This window comes from Dasypus novemcinctus, chromosome X, assembly GCF_030445035.2.
Source record: "Dasypus novemcinctus isolate mDasNov1 chromosome X, mDasNov1.1.hap2, whole genome shotgun sequence".
In the NCBI taxonomy this organism is placed as follows: Eukaryota; Metazoa; Chordata; class Mammalia; order Cingulata; family Dasypodidae; genus Dasypus; species Dasypus novemcinctus.
Genome location: NC_080704.1, coordinates 33885702 through 33899995, shown reverse-complemented (window position 1 = coordinate 33899995; position 14294 = coordinate 33885702). Strand labels below are relative to the sequence as shown.

At 43.4% G+C, this 14294-nt stretch overlaps 1 protein-coding gene across 1 annotated transcript; it reads right to left on the bottom strand.

Moving 5' to 3' along the window:
- Positions 1–8948: 8948 nt before the first annotated feature.
- On the bottom strand, positions 8949–14045 carry LOC101423401 (melanoma-associated antigen B10-like). The gene is made up of 3 exons (XM_004471302.3): positions 13970–14045; positions 11364–11526; positions 8949–10077 (listed from the first exon to the last, which is right to left on the bottom strand). The coding sequence occupies exons 1-3, from the start codon at positions 14043–14045 to the stop codon at positions 8949–8951; spliced, it is 1368 nt and encodes a 455-aa protein (XP_004471359.3).
- Positions 14046–14294: the final 249 nt, after the last annotated feature.

Here is a 14294-nt window from a genome sequence, read left to right as displayed (position 1 = left end):
CTTCCAAATCCCCGAGGAAGCCGGGAGGACTCGGTTGAACCCCAAATCAGGGCGCCCCTGGATTAAATTTAATCCAGAAAAGATGTGGGCTTCACCAGAATCTTCCCGACAAAAATCGAGGGCAATGGAAGGTCTGAAGAGAAAGATTCTGGGAACGAAAAAGAACTCCGAACATGGAAGAAGGTAAGACTCCCCGGGTGAGCACAGTCTGGAAGGCCCTAGCTTTAATTGCTAGGAAGGGGAGGCTGATCACCTCCCGAGAGAACCCTAGTAGCCCCAGAAGGCTGGGGGGAAGCCGTTCTCTCTAGGCTTGGGAAAAGGAGAAAAACCGGGGAAAAGCCCTGGTGTTTTGGGTTTGTCTAACTGCATGTTAGAATCTGGTACTAGTCTTATATCCACTAAAGGAGTGGAGTCTTGATTTTAGTAAAAAGGGCTATTTATAGGTTCAAGTCCTAATGTCCTGGAAATTGGTCTAGATTTAAAAAAAAAAACAAAAAACAACTTGGTTACAGGAAAATGGATCGGCTTTTTTGGTGGAGCTTGGTCTGGGTGTAAAGTTTAAACAGTGGAAAAAGTCTAGCTGAAATCTTTTGTTATGGTGCTAAATTGTGAATGAATTCACTTTATACCAAATGTTAAGTGTTCTGAGGTTTATGACGGCTGTGGGGGCAGCCATGGTGAAAATATATATAAACTTGTGGGTCAGATTAGTGACCTTTGTGCTTCTGTCTGTGTCAGCTCAATGCTAGTGTTGGGAGTTGTGTCCTTATGTAAAGTAGAATTACAGCTGAACTGGAGCCCTCCCTTGCCATTGGCAAGGGGGTGAAATGATTATGGGGCAAAACTGAGGAGTCTGGATGTTTGCGGAGTCTAGATGTTTGTGCATGCTCTGCTGTCTTGTCTCTGGTCTGGCCCTTTGCCGGGGCTTGGAGGCCATCTGTGTCCGTGCCACGCACCCAAGTTTGTTGGGGCTGCCCCAGTCAGGGTGGCTGGGTCCCTGGGAGAGTTTTTGTCTGCTCATTTTGGCTGAAAGCTGGAAAGGGGGGAGCGGCTTGCCCCTTTCCAGTGAGTCCACCCTGTGGTCACCCCTCGGGCTGAAGTGTGGCCCGGCGGGGGAGCGGCCGCGGCAGGCCAAGCCGCTGCCCCCATAATAGGGTGGCTGGTCGGACTCACCGCCACCTCTGAAGGGAGCTCGGCATGGGCGCAGAGTGCCCTCGGGTCTCCCCTTCTCGGCAGCCATGCTTCCGTGGCCGCCCCTCCTCCCGGATGGCGCCACACGATGCCTGTGGGGCGGCACCCTTCTTCTTCTTTCTCCCTGCGCAGGCACAGGGCGGAAAATTCCAGTCTGCCCTTATCCCCTCCCCTGACAGCAGCAACAGCCAGGCGTGGGCGGAAAAATCCAGTCTGCCCTTTTCCCTTCCCCCGACAGCAGCAACAGCCAGGCGTGGGCGGGAAACTCAAGTCTGCCCTCCACCCCAGCAACAGCAGCCACCAATCCCTAAACCCTGCCCCTTCCCCCAGCAACAGCAACAGCCAATCCCTAATCACCACCCCTACCTCATCCAGTACCGCCCACTGACCTTTCACCAGCAACCAATCAGAACAGGGCGTGGCTTCGACCAATCAGCCTTCCCCAGCCCCTATAAAACTGTTGCCTCTCCCTCAATAAAGGGACTTGCGTGTTTACCTTGTCTCTGCGGTAGTTCTTCTGCCGTGCGCCCTCCAGTCCTGAGAGCCCCCGACAAGGGCCTGGCCTCCCTTGTCCCCAGTTCGTTGCCTGCTTCTCCGGGCAACCCCTTCGTCGCCGGCTTCGCTGGGCGACCCCGTCAGCCGAACCGCGCAACCCCTTGTGAGACCGATCCCTCGTCTGCTGCCGGACCGACCCCTCGTCCCAAGTGGGACCAACCCCTCGTCCCAAGCGGGACCGACCCCTCGTCCAGAGCTGGACCGACCCCTCGTCCGCAGCCAGACCCCACCTCTACCGACCGAGCAAGCCGCCGCACCACCCTTCTATTCATAAGCCACATTCCTGTTTGATTGTTGTGCACCTGACTGCCTGGAAGGGGGGAAGTGAAGGGGGTGAAAAGCAGAATCAGAATAAATGCAGTAAAGTTCCCTCCCTAGGGTGTCAAAGCCAAACTATATTTGCATTCTGCCCAGGTTCTTAGAAGGTATTGTAGTAACTTTAAGTAAGAGAATGTGTTCTGTGAAGGTAAAATTTGTCTTAAAGGTATAAATAATTATAAAGGTTTTACAAAGCATTGTTTAAATTAAGGTATTTAAATGGCTAATTGCAGAAAGTCATTATTAAACAAAAACTGAATTGATAATAATAATAATAAAAGGTAATTTTATAACAAACTTATTCAGCAGCCAGCCTCCCCTGCCAACTTGCTTCCAAAAAAACTGTTTCTGGTATTACTTGCTACTAAGTATTAAAAGTGAAAAAAAGTTCATTATTTTAACAAGCTTGTTTAGTATTAATGGCAATTATATGTTGTAAGAAGTTTGCCTGGTAACTTAGTATGTGGGATATATGGAATGTGTTTTTATTGTTAAGGAAGCAGAAGATGATTTTGTCCTAAGATAAAATGATTTGATTATTGGAAAGAGTAGAGTGTGGGACAAAATCTGAATAAATACTGAAAGTGTAGAAGGTTTGTGAAAGGAAACTTTTATGATTAAAACTGTGTAAGATCAGTATACAAAGAAAATCTGGTTTATCAAAATAACTTGTGCTTTAACCTCATCATTTCCTCAGTGTTTGAAGAAGGGTCTTATCTCATCAAATCCTGAAAAGTAGCTTTTATTTCAAACTAACAGCAAGAGATTTATTTTACCTTAAAAGAGAAATTAAAGTAATGGTTAAGTTCATTTAATGTGTTATAAGTCGAATGAAAGGTGTTTAAAAGTGTTATAAAATTAACAGGTTTTAAAAAAATTAATAAAAACTGTAACTAAGAGTTAAAATCATTTATAAATGCATTTATATTATGAAAGAGCGGAAAGATAATAACTGAAATTATAACTGATTGAATTTAGCCTGAAACTATTATTTAAATGTAAATTCTAAACTAATCTTTCCTTTGTTTATGGTTACTTCAAGCCTAACCTCACCCCTTGCCTTTGCCTATGGTTATTTCATAATAGCTTCTGCCCCTATAGGCCAGACAAGAGCAAGGACATCACTGTCTCCTGTCCTGGTATTAGTAACCCTTTCTCTCATGAATTCAAGTGTAAACTAAATAAATTGCTGCCTGATGGAATAAGGTTAAATGACCACTGGAGTTTTATTATCTCCAAAATCAAAAAGGGGGGTGAAGGGGGAGAAGTCTCCTGCCTTAATGGTCAGTGTTCCTAAGAGTGGCAATTCATGAGAGAAACCAGTCTGTCTCCCTGAGGCTTCAAATAGCCTCAGTAAATATATATAAGATTAATCTTGTTGTTTATTCAAAATTCTGCTAATTTCAAAGTAAAATATAAGGTTCTAAAACAAAACGGTGCTAAAGCATTGAGAACATTTTGGTTATTACAATCCATTAAGTAAGAAGGAAAATTCTTGTGTAAAACTGCATAGTCATAGTATAAAACTGCACAGTCATAGTGCAAATTAAGAAGAGTTTCAGGAGTCTGAAATGTTTTGCAGTCACACTTGTTTTGTAAGAATTAGAAGTTTAAAGTAACTAAAGTTATGTTGTTGTGTCAAACTATTCATGTCTGCCTATTTGCTCAAATTGTTGAGGTTAAATATGCAGTTATAAGTAATATATATTTAGGGACCCCAAATTAAGCTAAACAATATATAAAATAATGCAAATTATAAATCATATCAATGAGTTTTGTTTCTGTGTCTAACTCTTTGTGTCTGCCCATTTGCTCAGTGTATGTCTTCATACATCAGGATAATATCAAATTAACAAATGAAAATTCTTAAAAGAGCTCTATTCAAATTGTTAAAAATTAAATATGCAGTTATATTTGTAAATATTCTTAAAGCCCAAATTAAACTAAGCAGGATGAAAAAGTCATATAGAAATCTAAGTATAAAAACAATTGGGAAAAGGCCTCCTCTTTGCAAGAGCTTTAAAGACAAGATTAGGTGTGGCAGATTAAACCTATCTACTAGGCTAGGGAATTAAGAATCAGTTTGCCCGGTAATTTCCCAGTTTAAACCTTTTGTCAACCATAAAATGTAAAAAAAAAAAAAACAAAGATTAGGTTGGTTTTCACATAAAGGAAAAAAAAAATGTTGATCGGTGTAACCTAGTGGCCTGCTGCCTCAGTTTCCCACTCCCGGGTTGGACAGCAGTGGAGGAGACCAGCTCAGGCCAGTCCTACGGGCAGTGAAAGGTTGCCCAAGAAGGAGTTAGGTTGGTGCCATTTCAGCACTAAATTCTATTCCTTATTTAACAAAGGGGAACAGGTAAAAACTAAAATGGTTGGAATGTGAGATAGAAGAAGCAGTTAAATCACAAACTTTTGCGCGGGAAAGTTAGATCTCAGATAAGCTTTAACTTCTGAAGTATCCAATCTATGGAAAAACAGAGGAAGAGCTTGTGTGCTAGGCTTAGGGATATAAATTGTGTCATTTTTCTTTGTTCCGGGTGCCAGCCATATCTGGCTCTGTGCCCCTTCTTGCAAGATTGAGAATAAATTATTTTCTCCTCCACAATCTGGTGAGCCTTATTTACTTCCAGAAGATTTCTTTCCAACAAAATAAAGGTAATTAGTGGCTCTATTAACAAATTTCAGTAAGTAAAGAAAAGTCCATGAAAACTATGGAAAGATCTTTCCTGGGTTATGATTAAACAAATTAAGTAATTGTGTAATGTGTTTTAAAACCTGGTAGTCAGTATGCTTTTAAATTGTTCATTTTCATAACTTAAACAAAGAAAAGAAGTTCTTAGCTTCCTGTAAGGGAAAAAGAGAACATTCCTTGCATAAACTATAATGGTTTCAATTTTATTTAACTTGAGTGTAATTTCCCATAGTTAATTTATAAACTAAATTAACATTATGTACGAGATCTTCAGAGTAATGAAAATTGCAAGTTCACATTGGTGAAATTAGGCTAAAGGAAAAAGATTGTAGATATGCTTTTAAATAAATAGAGTAAACTTCTTTGGTAATTGTAATTTAATAAGTTTATTTAAACATGAGGTGGCTAGTCAATGTGGTTATAGTCAATTATAAAGAGTTTGTAAAGCATCTTCCAAACTAAAAATGTTTAAATAGTTCTAGTTCTAAAAGTCATTGTTAATTAAAACTTAGATTGGTATTGGTTGCAAAAAATAACTTTGTGATAATAAAACCTGTCTGAAGGCCACCACAAGGTACATATTTAAGTAAATGGTAATAAAAAGTTATCTTGATTCTATTGGAAATATTCTGTTTTCACTTTAACAATGAAAAATATTTTTTTCCTCTATTACTAAAGTAAAATACCTACTGGTATCTTCATGGTAAAATTGTGTAAGTAAATAGTCATTTGATATATGATGTGTTGCATTAAATTGTTTAAAAAATATATATAAAAACAAGGAATAAACGTTAACATTATCAAACTCGTGTGCATTCAAACCAGGCCTTGTATGCATTGCATTTTGCCTCTCCATGTGAGTTATTGGCTAGGCTGGTCACTGACCCCTCAATTAAAAATATTTGCTATATCAGCCTCTGGTTCTGCTCCTGAAGTCGATGGAAACTAGGTTGCAGTTTCAAGCTCCTGCAGCAGCCAATAATGACTCGGTACAGCCAAGTGTACAATGGATATTGCCTCCAGACTGGCACTGTTCCATGGTGCCAGAGAGCACTATGCACCAGGCTAGTAGAATACTGGAAAATATCTCTAAGATCAAGGATGCTGCGACTTGCTCACTGCGTTAAAGAACATGCTAAGTGGAGCCATGATACTAGGATACTGTAAGTGAAACTTAAACACAATTGGCATTATGGCCTGCTCTCATGGAGAGATAACATGTAAAGTATTACAAACCTGAAACTCAAAACTAATAATTGCAACTCTGAATCCTTATGCATTAAGTAATACATTAGTTAATATTAAGTGCTGTACTTTTATCCTGTACTAAATATATGCCTAATAATTATAACGTTATCTTTTCTATTTTGGATCAAGTGCAGAAGTATATTAGACATGTTAAATTCCTGGTAAAATCGTTTTCTAAACAGTTAATAAACATGTCTATAGAATAAGGTGGCAGTCTCAGCCAGTCTCAGTCAACTTCTATATTCTACTGTACTCTGCTGTGTAGCAAAGGTGAGGCTTGCTTGCTGATGTTGAGTCACCTATTGAACAAGTCAAAATTGCTAGAAATTGTACAATTAAAACCAAGGTGTAAAAAAAAAAAAAACCTTTATTCTGTAGTTCTGATCACTCCCACAGGTGAAAACTAAGAGAATTTCCAACTTAGTGTTCTAATCCTGAGTGAAGCCAGTTGCCCAAGGAGTGCCAGTTCACCAGGAGCATCTGACAGAGCGAATAAGTGCCAATCATTGAACAGCTTGGAATGTGTCTTCAGACAAAGCTAAGTGTCTGTTGCAATTTCTCTCTAAAGATGAATAACTTAAAAAAGAATATATATGCTGTTCCCACCAGCTTTTAAGGAGTGCCATCTTTATAGGCACCTAACCTTGTCTACCTCTGTAATCCAATGTGTCCTCTTTTAAAACCGGGTATTCCAAATTTTTAATTAAGTTTGTTTCTTTCAGAGTGAACATCTTATTAACCATATGAAAACTTCATCCAACTTCGTACAGAATGCCAGATCCATCTTCCTCCAGTTAGAATAAATTAAGAGTTTTACACCTTATTAGGCAATGACTACAGCCCATGGCCAGCAGGAAGCAGTTACAGAAAAGAGATCCGTCTCCCTTCAGCACCCCTTTTAAATTAAAGGTATAAACTCTTCAAGGGTAAAATAAAATTAATAGATGGATCTGGAACCTGACTGGAAATCCATGTGAGCGCCGGTGGCCGCAGGATGACTGCAGGAGGCCCCCACCCCAGGATTCTGCTGTCCAGAATGAAAACTTCTAAACTCTTAAAAACAGTCCTGGATGCTACACTAAAGACTGATAAATAATCAATCAAAACAACAAACAGCCATCCACCTCATAGCTCCAACAATAATTATGCCAAAGCTTAGCAAGTTAAACTTTGGCAAGGGGGGAAATGATATGGGCTATGGGTGGCAAGCTCTTTGTCTCTTCAGAGATAACCTAAACTGTGACTTGTGGGTGTGGGATGATGAAAGGCTGCAGTCCTGCCCTTGGTGAGCAGGAGACAGTTTAACAATGCAAGGTCTATAAACTTTAAGTATTCAGGGGAAATGCAAAGCAAATATGCTAAAAACTTATCGAATGCCTGAGGTCCATGCTAAAAACTTACTAAGATGTGGAAATATATGCTAATTCAAGCCTTTTGAGAACTGAAACAAAAGGACCATTTGGCCTTTCCTCTCTGTATAAAAGGGGCTAAAAAATCTTGTTCGGGGCTCGGGATTCAAACAGAAAGTTCCCGAGTCCGGCCAGCCGTCAATAAACCATTTTTCCTTCTCAAAATCATTCCTGAGTCCTGAGTCCTGGCCTCTCTATACTCAAGTAATTGAACTTCTCTCAAATTCTACAACATAACCACTATTCTCTAGCCATATGGGAAAATTTTCACCTCTAGCGCTTCCTATTGGCCCCTGCAACTCACTTGGACCCTCAACCCCCTCCCACCAACTATCATTTCCCTGCCTAGGAAAGTTCTGTTTAATTTCAAATCCCTCCCCTTCCAGGAGTGGGCTGAAGTCTATTCTTCAGACCCCCTCTGTTGGGAGAGCTTCCCAATAAACCTTCTGCCTGCAATCAGTTTCCGTGTCCCAGGGAGTGCCGTTTTTCTCCAACACGAGGTAACTGCTAAAAGCAGTTTCCATTCCAGTCTTTAGTCTCTCAACTGTGATGCAGCCCTTCTGAGAGTTTGGCCACTGCTCAGCACTCCCACAGCCCCTTCCTAGCGAATACTCAGCTTAATTTAAAATGAACTCCCGCTGCAGGACTTGTGGTTTCCCCAGGCTCCACACCCCTTTGCCTCAGGGCATTTACCTTGGATGATTCTCATCCAGAACTCCGCAAGCCTCATTCCTTCTCTTGATGTTTCCTTTAAATATTAGGTTTCTCACCATCTTCTTTATGTGATCACTTCTCCTATGCTAAAATTCTATGGGCATGGGCTGGCCCTTCTTTATCCTCCAACCCCCAGTACTAATGTTTGTTTGAAGAATAAAGAGTCAGTGAGGGAGAGTTTTCATTTATTATAATTTGACATTTAATACATTCTTGAATAAGTTAGGTGAATCCAGGTACATATCTCTTTTCTTCTTTATGCAGGAAAATACATACAACTCAAAATTTCCCACTTTAACCACCTTCAAGTGTATAACTCAACAGTGTTAATTATATTCAAAATACTATGCTAGCATCACCAATATCCATTATCCAAACTTTACATCTGCACACAACAAGCAATAATTTTAACTTTACAGAACAGAACTGAAAGTGAAAAGGGAAACCATTAATTTACTGTTTTTATTTCTTTTTCTCTGTTTCTTGAGCCTATTTTACCGAATTCTTTACCTTTCCAAGGAAATGCCTATACAATGCCATATTATCTTGCTCCAATTCACTAAAGAAGATGAAACGTTTCCCAGTTTGTTCTACGAAATAGTAAAGTTCCTACTCTCAAACCTCATTAACAGTGATCAATGTGTGATCAATATCATTCCTAAACTTAGATTCTGAAGCTAATGAAACCATGCGTTAAAAGGAACATTTGGCAAAAAAGGTATGTTACCATATAGAACAGGAAAACAAAAATGATATTACCTGTGCTGTCACCAACCCCTCAAAAAACCCTCCACAAATTAGAACATTGACAGCCCTCTTCAAACTCGATGTGGAGCATCTTGCTCACTTCGCTTTGGGCAGGAGCTGCTGGGTATGGCCCTGGCACGTGCACTGGCCGTGGTGCTCATGTGAGCCCTGGCTGCAGCTCTGGCTTGGGCTCTCTCTTCCTCATCTCTCATAGCCTCTTCATACAATAATGGGAAGGCACTGGGAATGGTATTATGGATCTTGGCCAAAAACTCTAATACTTTCATCTTGGTGGTCTCAGCATGGGCTCTCGGACCCCACAGGAATTCATAGCATGGAGGATTGCTATTGGGCACCTGACGGTACTCCAGGTAATTTAGCTGCACCATATCTTTGGTGAGGAGCTGCTTGGGATCCCCAAAGATGAAATGCCTCCTCTCAGCATATACCCCCATCAAATTCAACACTTCCCAGACTTCCTCCTCAGTGGCGCAGTTGCCCTTCGTGAGGATCACCCCCAGGACAGCCATCAGCAGGCCAGTTTTGGGCAGGCCTCTGTCTTCATTCGTCTTCCCCTCGCAGCTCATTTCCAATTTGTTGATGAGGACATAGGTGTGTTTGCTGGTGTCCACTTCCTTCACGTCAAGGCCAAAGATAAGCTCCAGGTGATGAGAGGCTTTCTTCAGGATCTCAAGGTAGTGGCTCTTGTACGTTTGAATTACATTTTTCAGCATATCTCCCTTTGTTATGGGCTCTTTCATTTGATACTTGTGCAGCAGATAATGCACCAGCATGGCCACTTTTATATCTACAGGGCCTCTGAGCCAGCGCGCAGTGACAGGCTGGGCCTGTGCTGACTTTGCACTTTCTTCCTCTTGGGTGTTGGCACCTTCTTCAGAGTCTGTGCATGGCACAGCTGCAGCAGGAGTGCTGGTGGATGAGCCTCTCTGAAGCCCCTGAGGAGGACTAGGTGGCCAAGCAGGAGGTGAGCTTTCAGCAATATCTTTGGTCCCAGGAGAGCAGGAAGCCTGGGCCTCTTCTGCCACTGCTGCAGGAGCCTGAGGACCCACCTGGGCTTCTTCCCGTGCCTGGCGGCGTTTTTCACGGGCACGAATCTTACTCTTCTGACCCCGAGGCATGATGACTGAGGTCAGGGACAGCAAGCAGCAGTGTGGGTAGGGGTGCAGTTGATAAGGGTACCTGGAGGAGAGAGGATGAGATGCTGTGAGCTCCTTCAGCATGGAGACCCTACCCTTGTGTTGGATGAAGTTTGGCTTTGCGGGTTTCCTTGGGGTCACTGCTCTAGGAACCCATAAGGCTCCTATTCTCTGATCACCCTGTCTCCTAATATCCTCTGGAAGGAATTAGAGTGAGCCTTGCGCTGTTGTCTGCCAGTTCTGTCTGGGGCTTACTGAGGCCGACAGCTGGGACTGGCAGGTTCAGACTCCATGAAGATGCCTTGTTCGGAGGGGGAGGGTGCGTCATGTTTTTCTTAGTTTACGTTCAGGGCTATTGCCTGGACATCTGCAGGATCTGGGAATGCTCTGCCTTACTGCTTTGGTACTGACCCCCTCATACCAAGACTCTCACCTCCTTGAGACCTCGGAGAAGGAAATCAGGGAGATCATCTGATGATAGCTGCCTGGGGGCACCCTATGGTGACAGCAGCGGCTGAACTCAGTGGGACCTTCTCTGTCCTGTGGAAACTAGGGTTCTCAATATTCATGAGGGCCTGGGGCTTCTCCCTCTGCGGACCACAGACCTATTCCCTCAGAACAAGGTCCTCTCATCCCTGAGACCCCTGGGGCAGAGGTTAGGGAGGGCCCATTCTAACCTATCTGCCCTGGGGTGCCCCATGGCTGACAGCACGCGATAGGCCCAAGAAGGCAGTCATGGGGGACCCAGATGGGCAGATGTGACCAGAACCTCCCAGGGTTGACCACAGGAGCAGGCCCTGACCCTGACCCCTCGCCTTCGTTCTGTCGTGCCATCAGTCCCCTCCTTTCTCTTTGGGTTCTGACCCTGCCTCCTGGCCAGGAATGCCGCCCTCTGTTGACCTGAATCAGCCAGCCTTAGAGCAAGGCCTTTGGCCCCCTCCCACAGTGACGGGAGAGGGGACTGCGGGTGTGTCTGGGCCTCGTGGCCGCGCCCAGGGCTCCCGGGGGTCAGGGCAGGGGATCATGGCAGGGGCAGGGCTCGGATTAGACGCCTCTCCTAGGGGGATGCGGGGTTCCCCTAGGACTTACAGAGGAGGTTTCAAGGACTCTGGGCCAGGCCCGGGACTCCGCCCTCTTCTGACCTGAGGCCGACACTCTGGGTCAGTGCCCTCACCTTTCTGAGTCCCTCCAGGGGCAATCCGAGGGCTCTGGGTAAGGCGATCCTTGCCCCGGGCCTACTACGGCGGACAGGAGGGGTGGGATTCTGAGGGAACCCTAGCTTCTGGGGCGGCGGGTCCCCTCAAACCTCTCTCAGGGTCTTTATCTTACCTCCCGGCTGGGTCGGACTCCTCCTTTTGATGATCTGATTTCCGTCTCTTCACGCGGATGCCAACCTGCGCGCCCCGCAGGCTCCCGAGGCGGAAGTCAGCGGGAGTCACATTCGGGGACTTCTGCCTGGGGCCTCCCAGGCCTGACAGCAGGGACCGCCCGGCTGGGGGAAGCGAGTGCGTGAGGTGCGGAGGGGGGCGCGAGGGGGAAGCGAGGGGGAAGGTGAGGGGGGCGCCAGGGGTGTGCCAGGGGGGCGCGAGGGGGGCGCCAGGGGGAAGGTGAGGGGGGCGCCAGGGGGAAGCGAGTGCGTGAGGTGCGGAGGGGGGCGCGAGGGGGGCGCGAGGGGGGCGCGAGGGGGACCACAAGGGGGGAGGTGAGGGGGGCGCCAGGGGGAAGCGAGTCTGTGAGGTGCGGAGGGGGACGTGAGGGGGTCGGAGGGGCGCAAGGGATCTGGAGGGAGACGTAGGGGGGGCTCGATGGGGGGCACAAGGGGGGAGGTGAGGGGGACGCGAGGGCGGCCTTGACTCTGTATAAGGAAGAGTCAGGGCTGTATGATTTTGTGAAGCCCAGATCTTGATGTCACGTAACATTTCGTTGCAAAGTACAGTGCAGTGACTTTCCATTATATTTTTGACCCTTATTTGTAGAAAGATATATATCGTAGACATGTTTTAATTAATTTTTGTTATATATGGCAAGGCCCTTGATTTTACGATAATAACCTATCTATACGCCAAAAATGGCCTTGATCATCATTTCTATGCTATATCACAATAGAGCCACCTACTAGCGCAGTGACAGGAAGTGCATGAAATAAAAAAGTTAAGGAGTGGAACATAAGAAATAAAGTTTTCATAATTATAGATGATTAGACTGTGTATGAGAAAAATCCAAAAGAGCTAAAAATAAACCATTCAATCATTAAAAGAGTTTATAAAGGTTACTCAGCATAAAAGCAATACACAAAAACACATTTTTTTTTCTGCAGCAACAAATAGCATGATAATAAAATTTAAACAAGATGTAACATTTAAACTGCCATAAAAAATCAAGCACCTAAATTAAATCTAACAAAAATGTCTAAAAACTGTACAAAACATTATAAAATACTATTTAGATAAATTAAGAAAGCCATTTATGAAGAGAGAAATACAATATATTCATGGGCAGGAAGATTCAATATTGTAAACTTGCTGATTTGCCTCAGCTCTAATCCAAGGATCACATTCAATCACATTCAAACACCCAATTGGATTTATGTGTGTGTAGGGGGGGATGTGTATGTGAGTATGAGTATGTGAAACTTGACAAACTTTCAAGTTTAAATTTCATGTAAATTTAAATTTATAGCAGATAACCAAGAATGACCTAGACACTCTTGAAAAAAAAAAATAAGAGGGCATACTCTACAATATAATAAGAATTATTAAAAGTTCTATTGCAATTAGGACTTCATGGTATGGGTGTAGGGGTATACAAATAGACAAATAGGTCTGACTAGAGAATCCTGAAACAGACCCACTTATATACAGATCTTTGATTTTTAAGGGGAAAAAAAGACAATGGGAATAGGGCTTTTTAAAAATAAATGACGGAGTTTGAAGCACCAGATTCCTCGAGTCAAGGACATGGAACAGAGAGTCTGGAAGAAAGGGGGCAGGGGGTGGAATTTGTAGAACAGACTACTGGAAAGTAGGGAACTATACACAGAGAAAATTCCAGAGGTCAGCAGAGGATCCTACTTAAGTACGTAACTGAATATTGATCAGTGCATGAGTGTGAGGACCCTATGTTAGGCCATGAAGAAAAACACATAAAAAGCTTAGGGTACACAGTGCCAGGAATAATTCTTGCTAACACAAGCAGATTTTAAAAACCCTCAAGATCACAAGGCACTGAGTGAAGTACACATAAGATTGTTTCCCCATCAGGGAATAATTAGTCTTAGACTGAGAATTGCTCTCATCCAGACTCACAAATATTAAGGGAAAGACCCCCAAAGATCAAACCATAACCAAGTAATTTACTGCATCCCACAACAAAGCTCAAGAATATTTATAGGGATAGAAAAATATCCTTTGCCCAATCAGGTAAAATGGACAATGTTTCCCAAACCAATAAAAAAAGTACCAGGAATCCAAAGAAGCAGTAAAATGTAATTTTTGATGACCTAGAGCTGACATAGATGTTAGAGTTAGTAGACAAAGACATTACCAAAGTTATTAAAATTGAAAACTATAATGTATGAGATATGAAAAATATGTTGTGTGGTATTAGCAGCAGAGTAGACATTTCAGAAGAAAATATTGGTGAACATGAAGACATAACAGTGGAAGCCATCCATAATGAAAAAAGAGAAATGAGAAATAAAATTAAGTAAATGGAATAGCCTACCCCAATCATGAAGGTGGAGTGCAAAGCTCCAGAACTCCATCCTCTCACAGAACCTATGAACAACCAGCAAGCACTGGCAGAAACAACTTTTTCAAAACTTCAGAAAGCAGCTAAAGGATTGTAGTAACAGGCAAGCACCAAATCAAGAACAAAAATCTTAGAAATGGTAGGATTTCATGGTTCCCTGACTGGCCCCTTCCTTATATTCTTACCAGCCCAGACGAGCTGGCCTGAGCTCTGCGTGTGGGTTACTGATTCCAGTTCTAGAGAGAGCAGAGTAACCCTCATGCATATAAAAGGAACAGGTTTGCCTGGGTCAATCTGTCTGGTGGCAGCCGGAGGAACTGAACCAGGATACTCATCTCAATCTTGCAATCCCAGATCTTGCCCATATGCAAGAGGCAGCTCACAGACCTCTTTTATAGAACACTAGGGGAAAGCTCTTAAATTGTGGCTGTCTGAGGCAAGAGATTGCTGGCTATGGGCCCTAGTGTAAAGTGCCTGGGACCATAGGAAAACTGGTTCCTAAGGAAAAGG

Bases quoted from the DNA above. Each gene is read 5' to 3' on its own strand.
- LOC101423401 (XM_004471302.3), bottom strand. From the start codon at position 14,045: ATGAGGGTTACTCTGCTCTCTCTAGAACTGGAATCAGTAACCCACACG. The intron at 11,527-13,969 runs GTAAGAATATAA...CGCTTCCCCCAG, and splicing joins AGGCCAGCTCGTCTGGGCTG to CCGGGCGGTCCCTGCTGTCA. The intron at 10,078-11,363 runs GTAAGATAAAGA...TCTCTCCTCCAG, and splicing joins GAGTCCGACCCAGCCGGGAG to GTACCCTTATCAACTGCACC.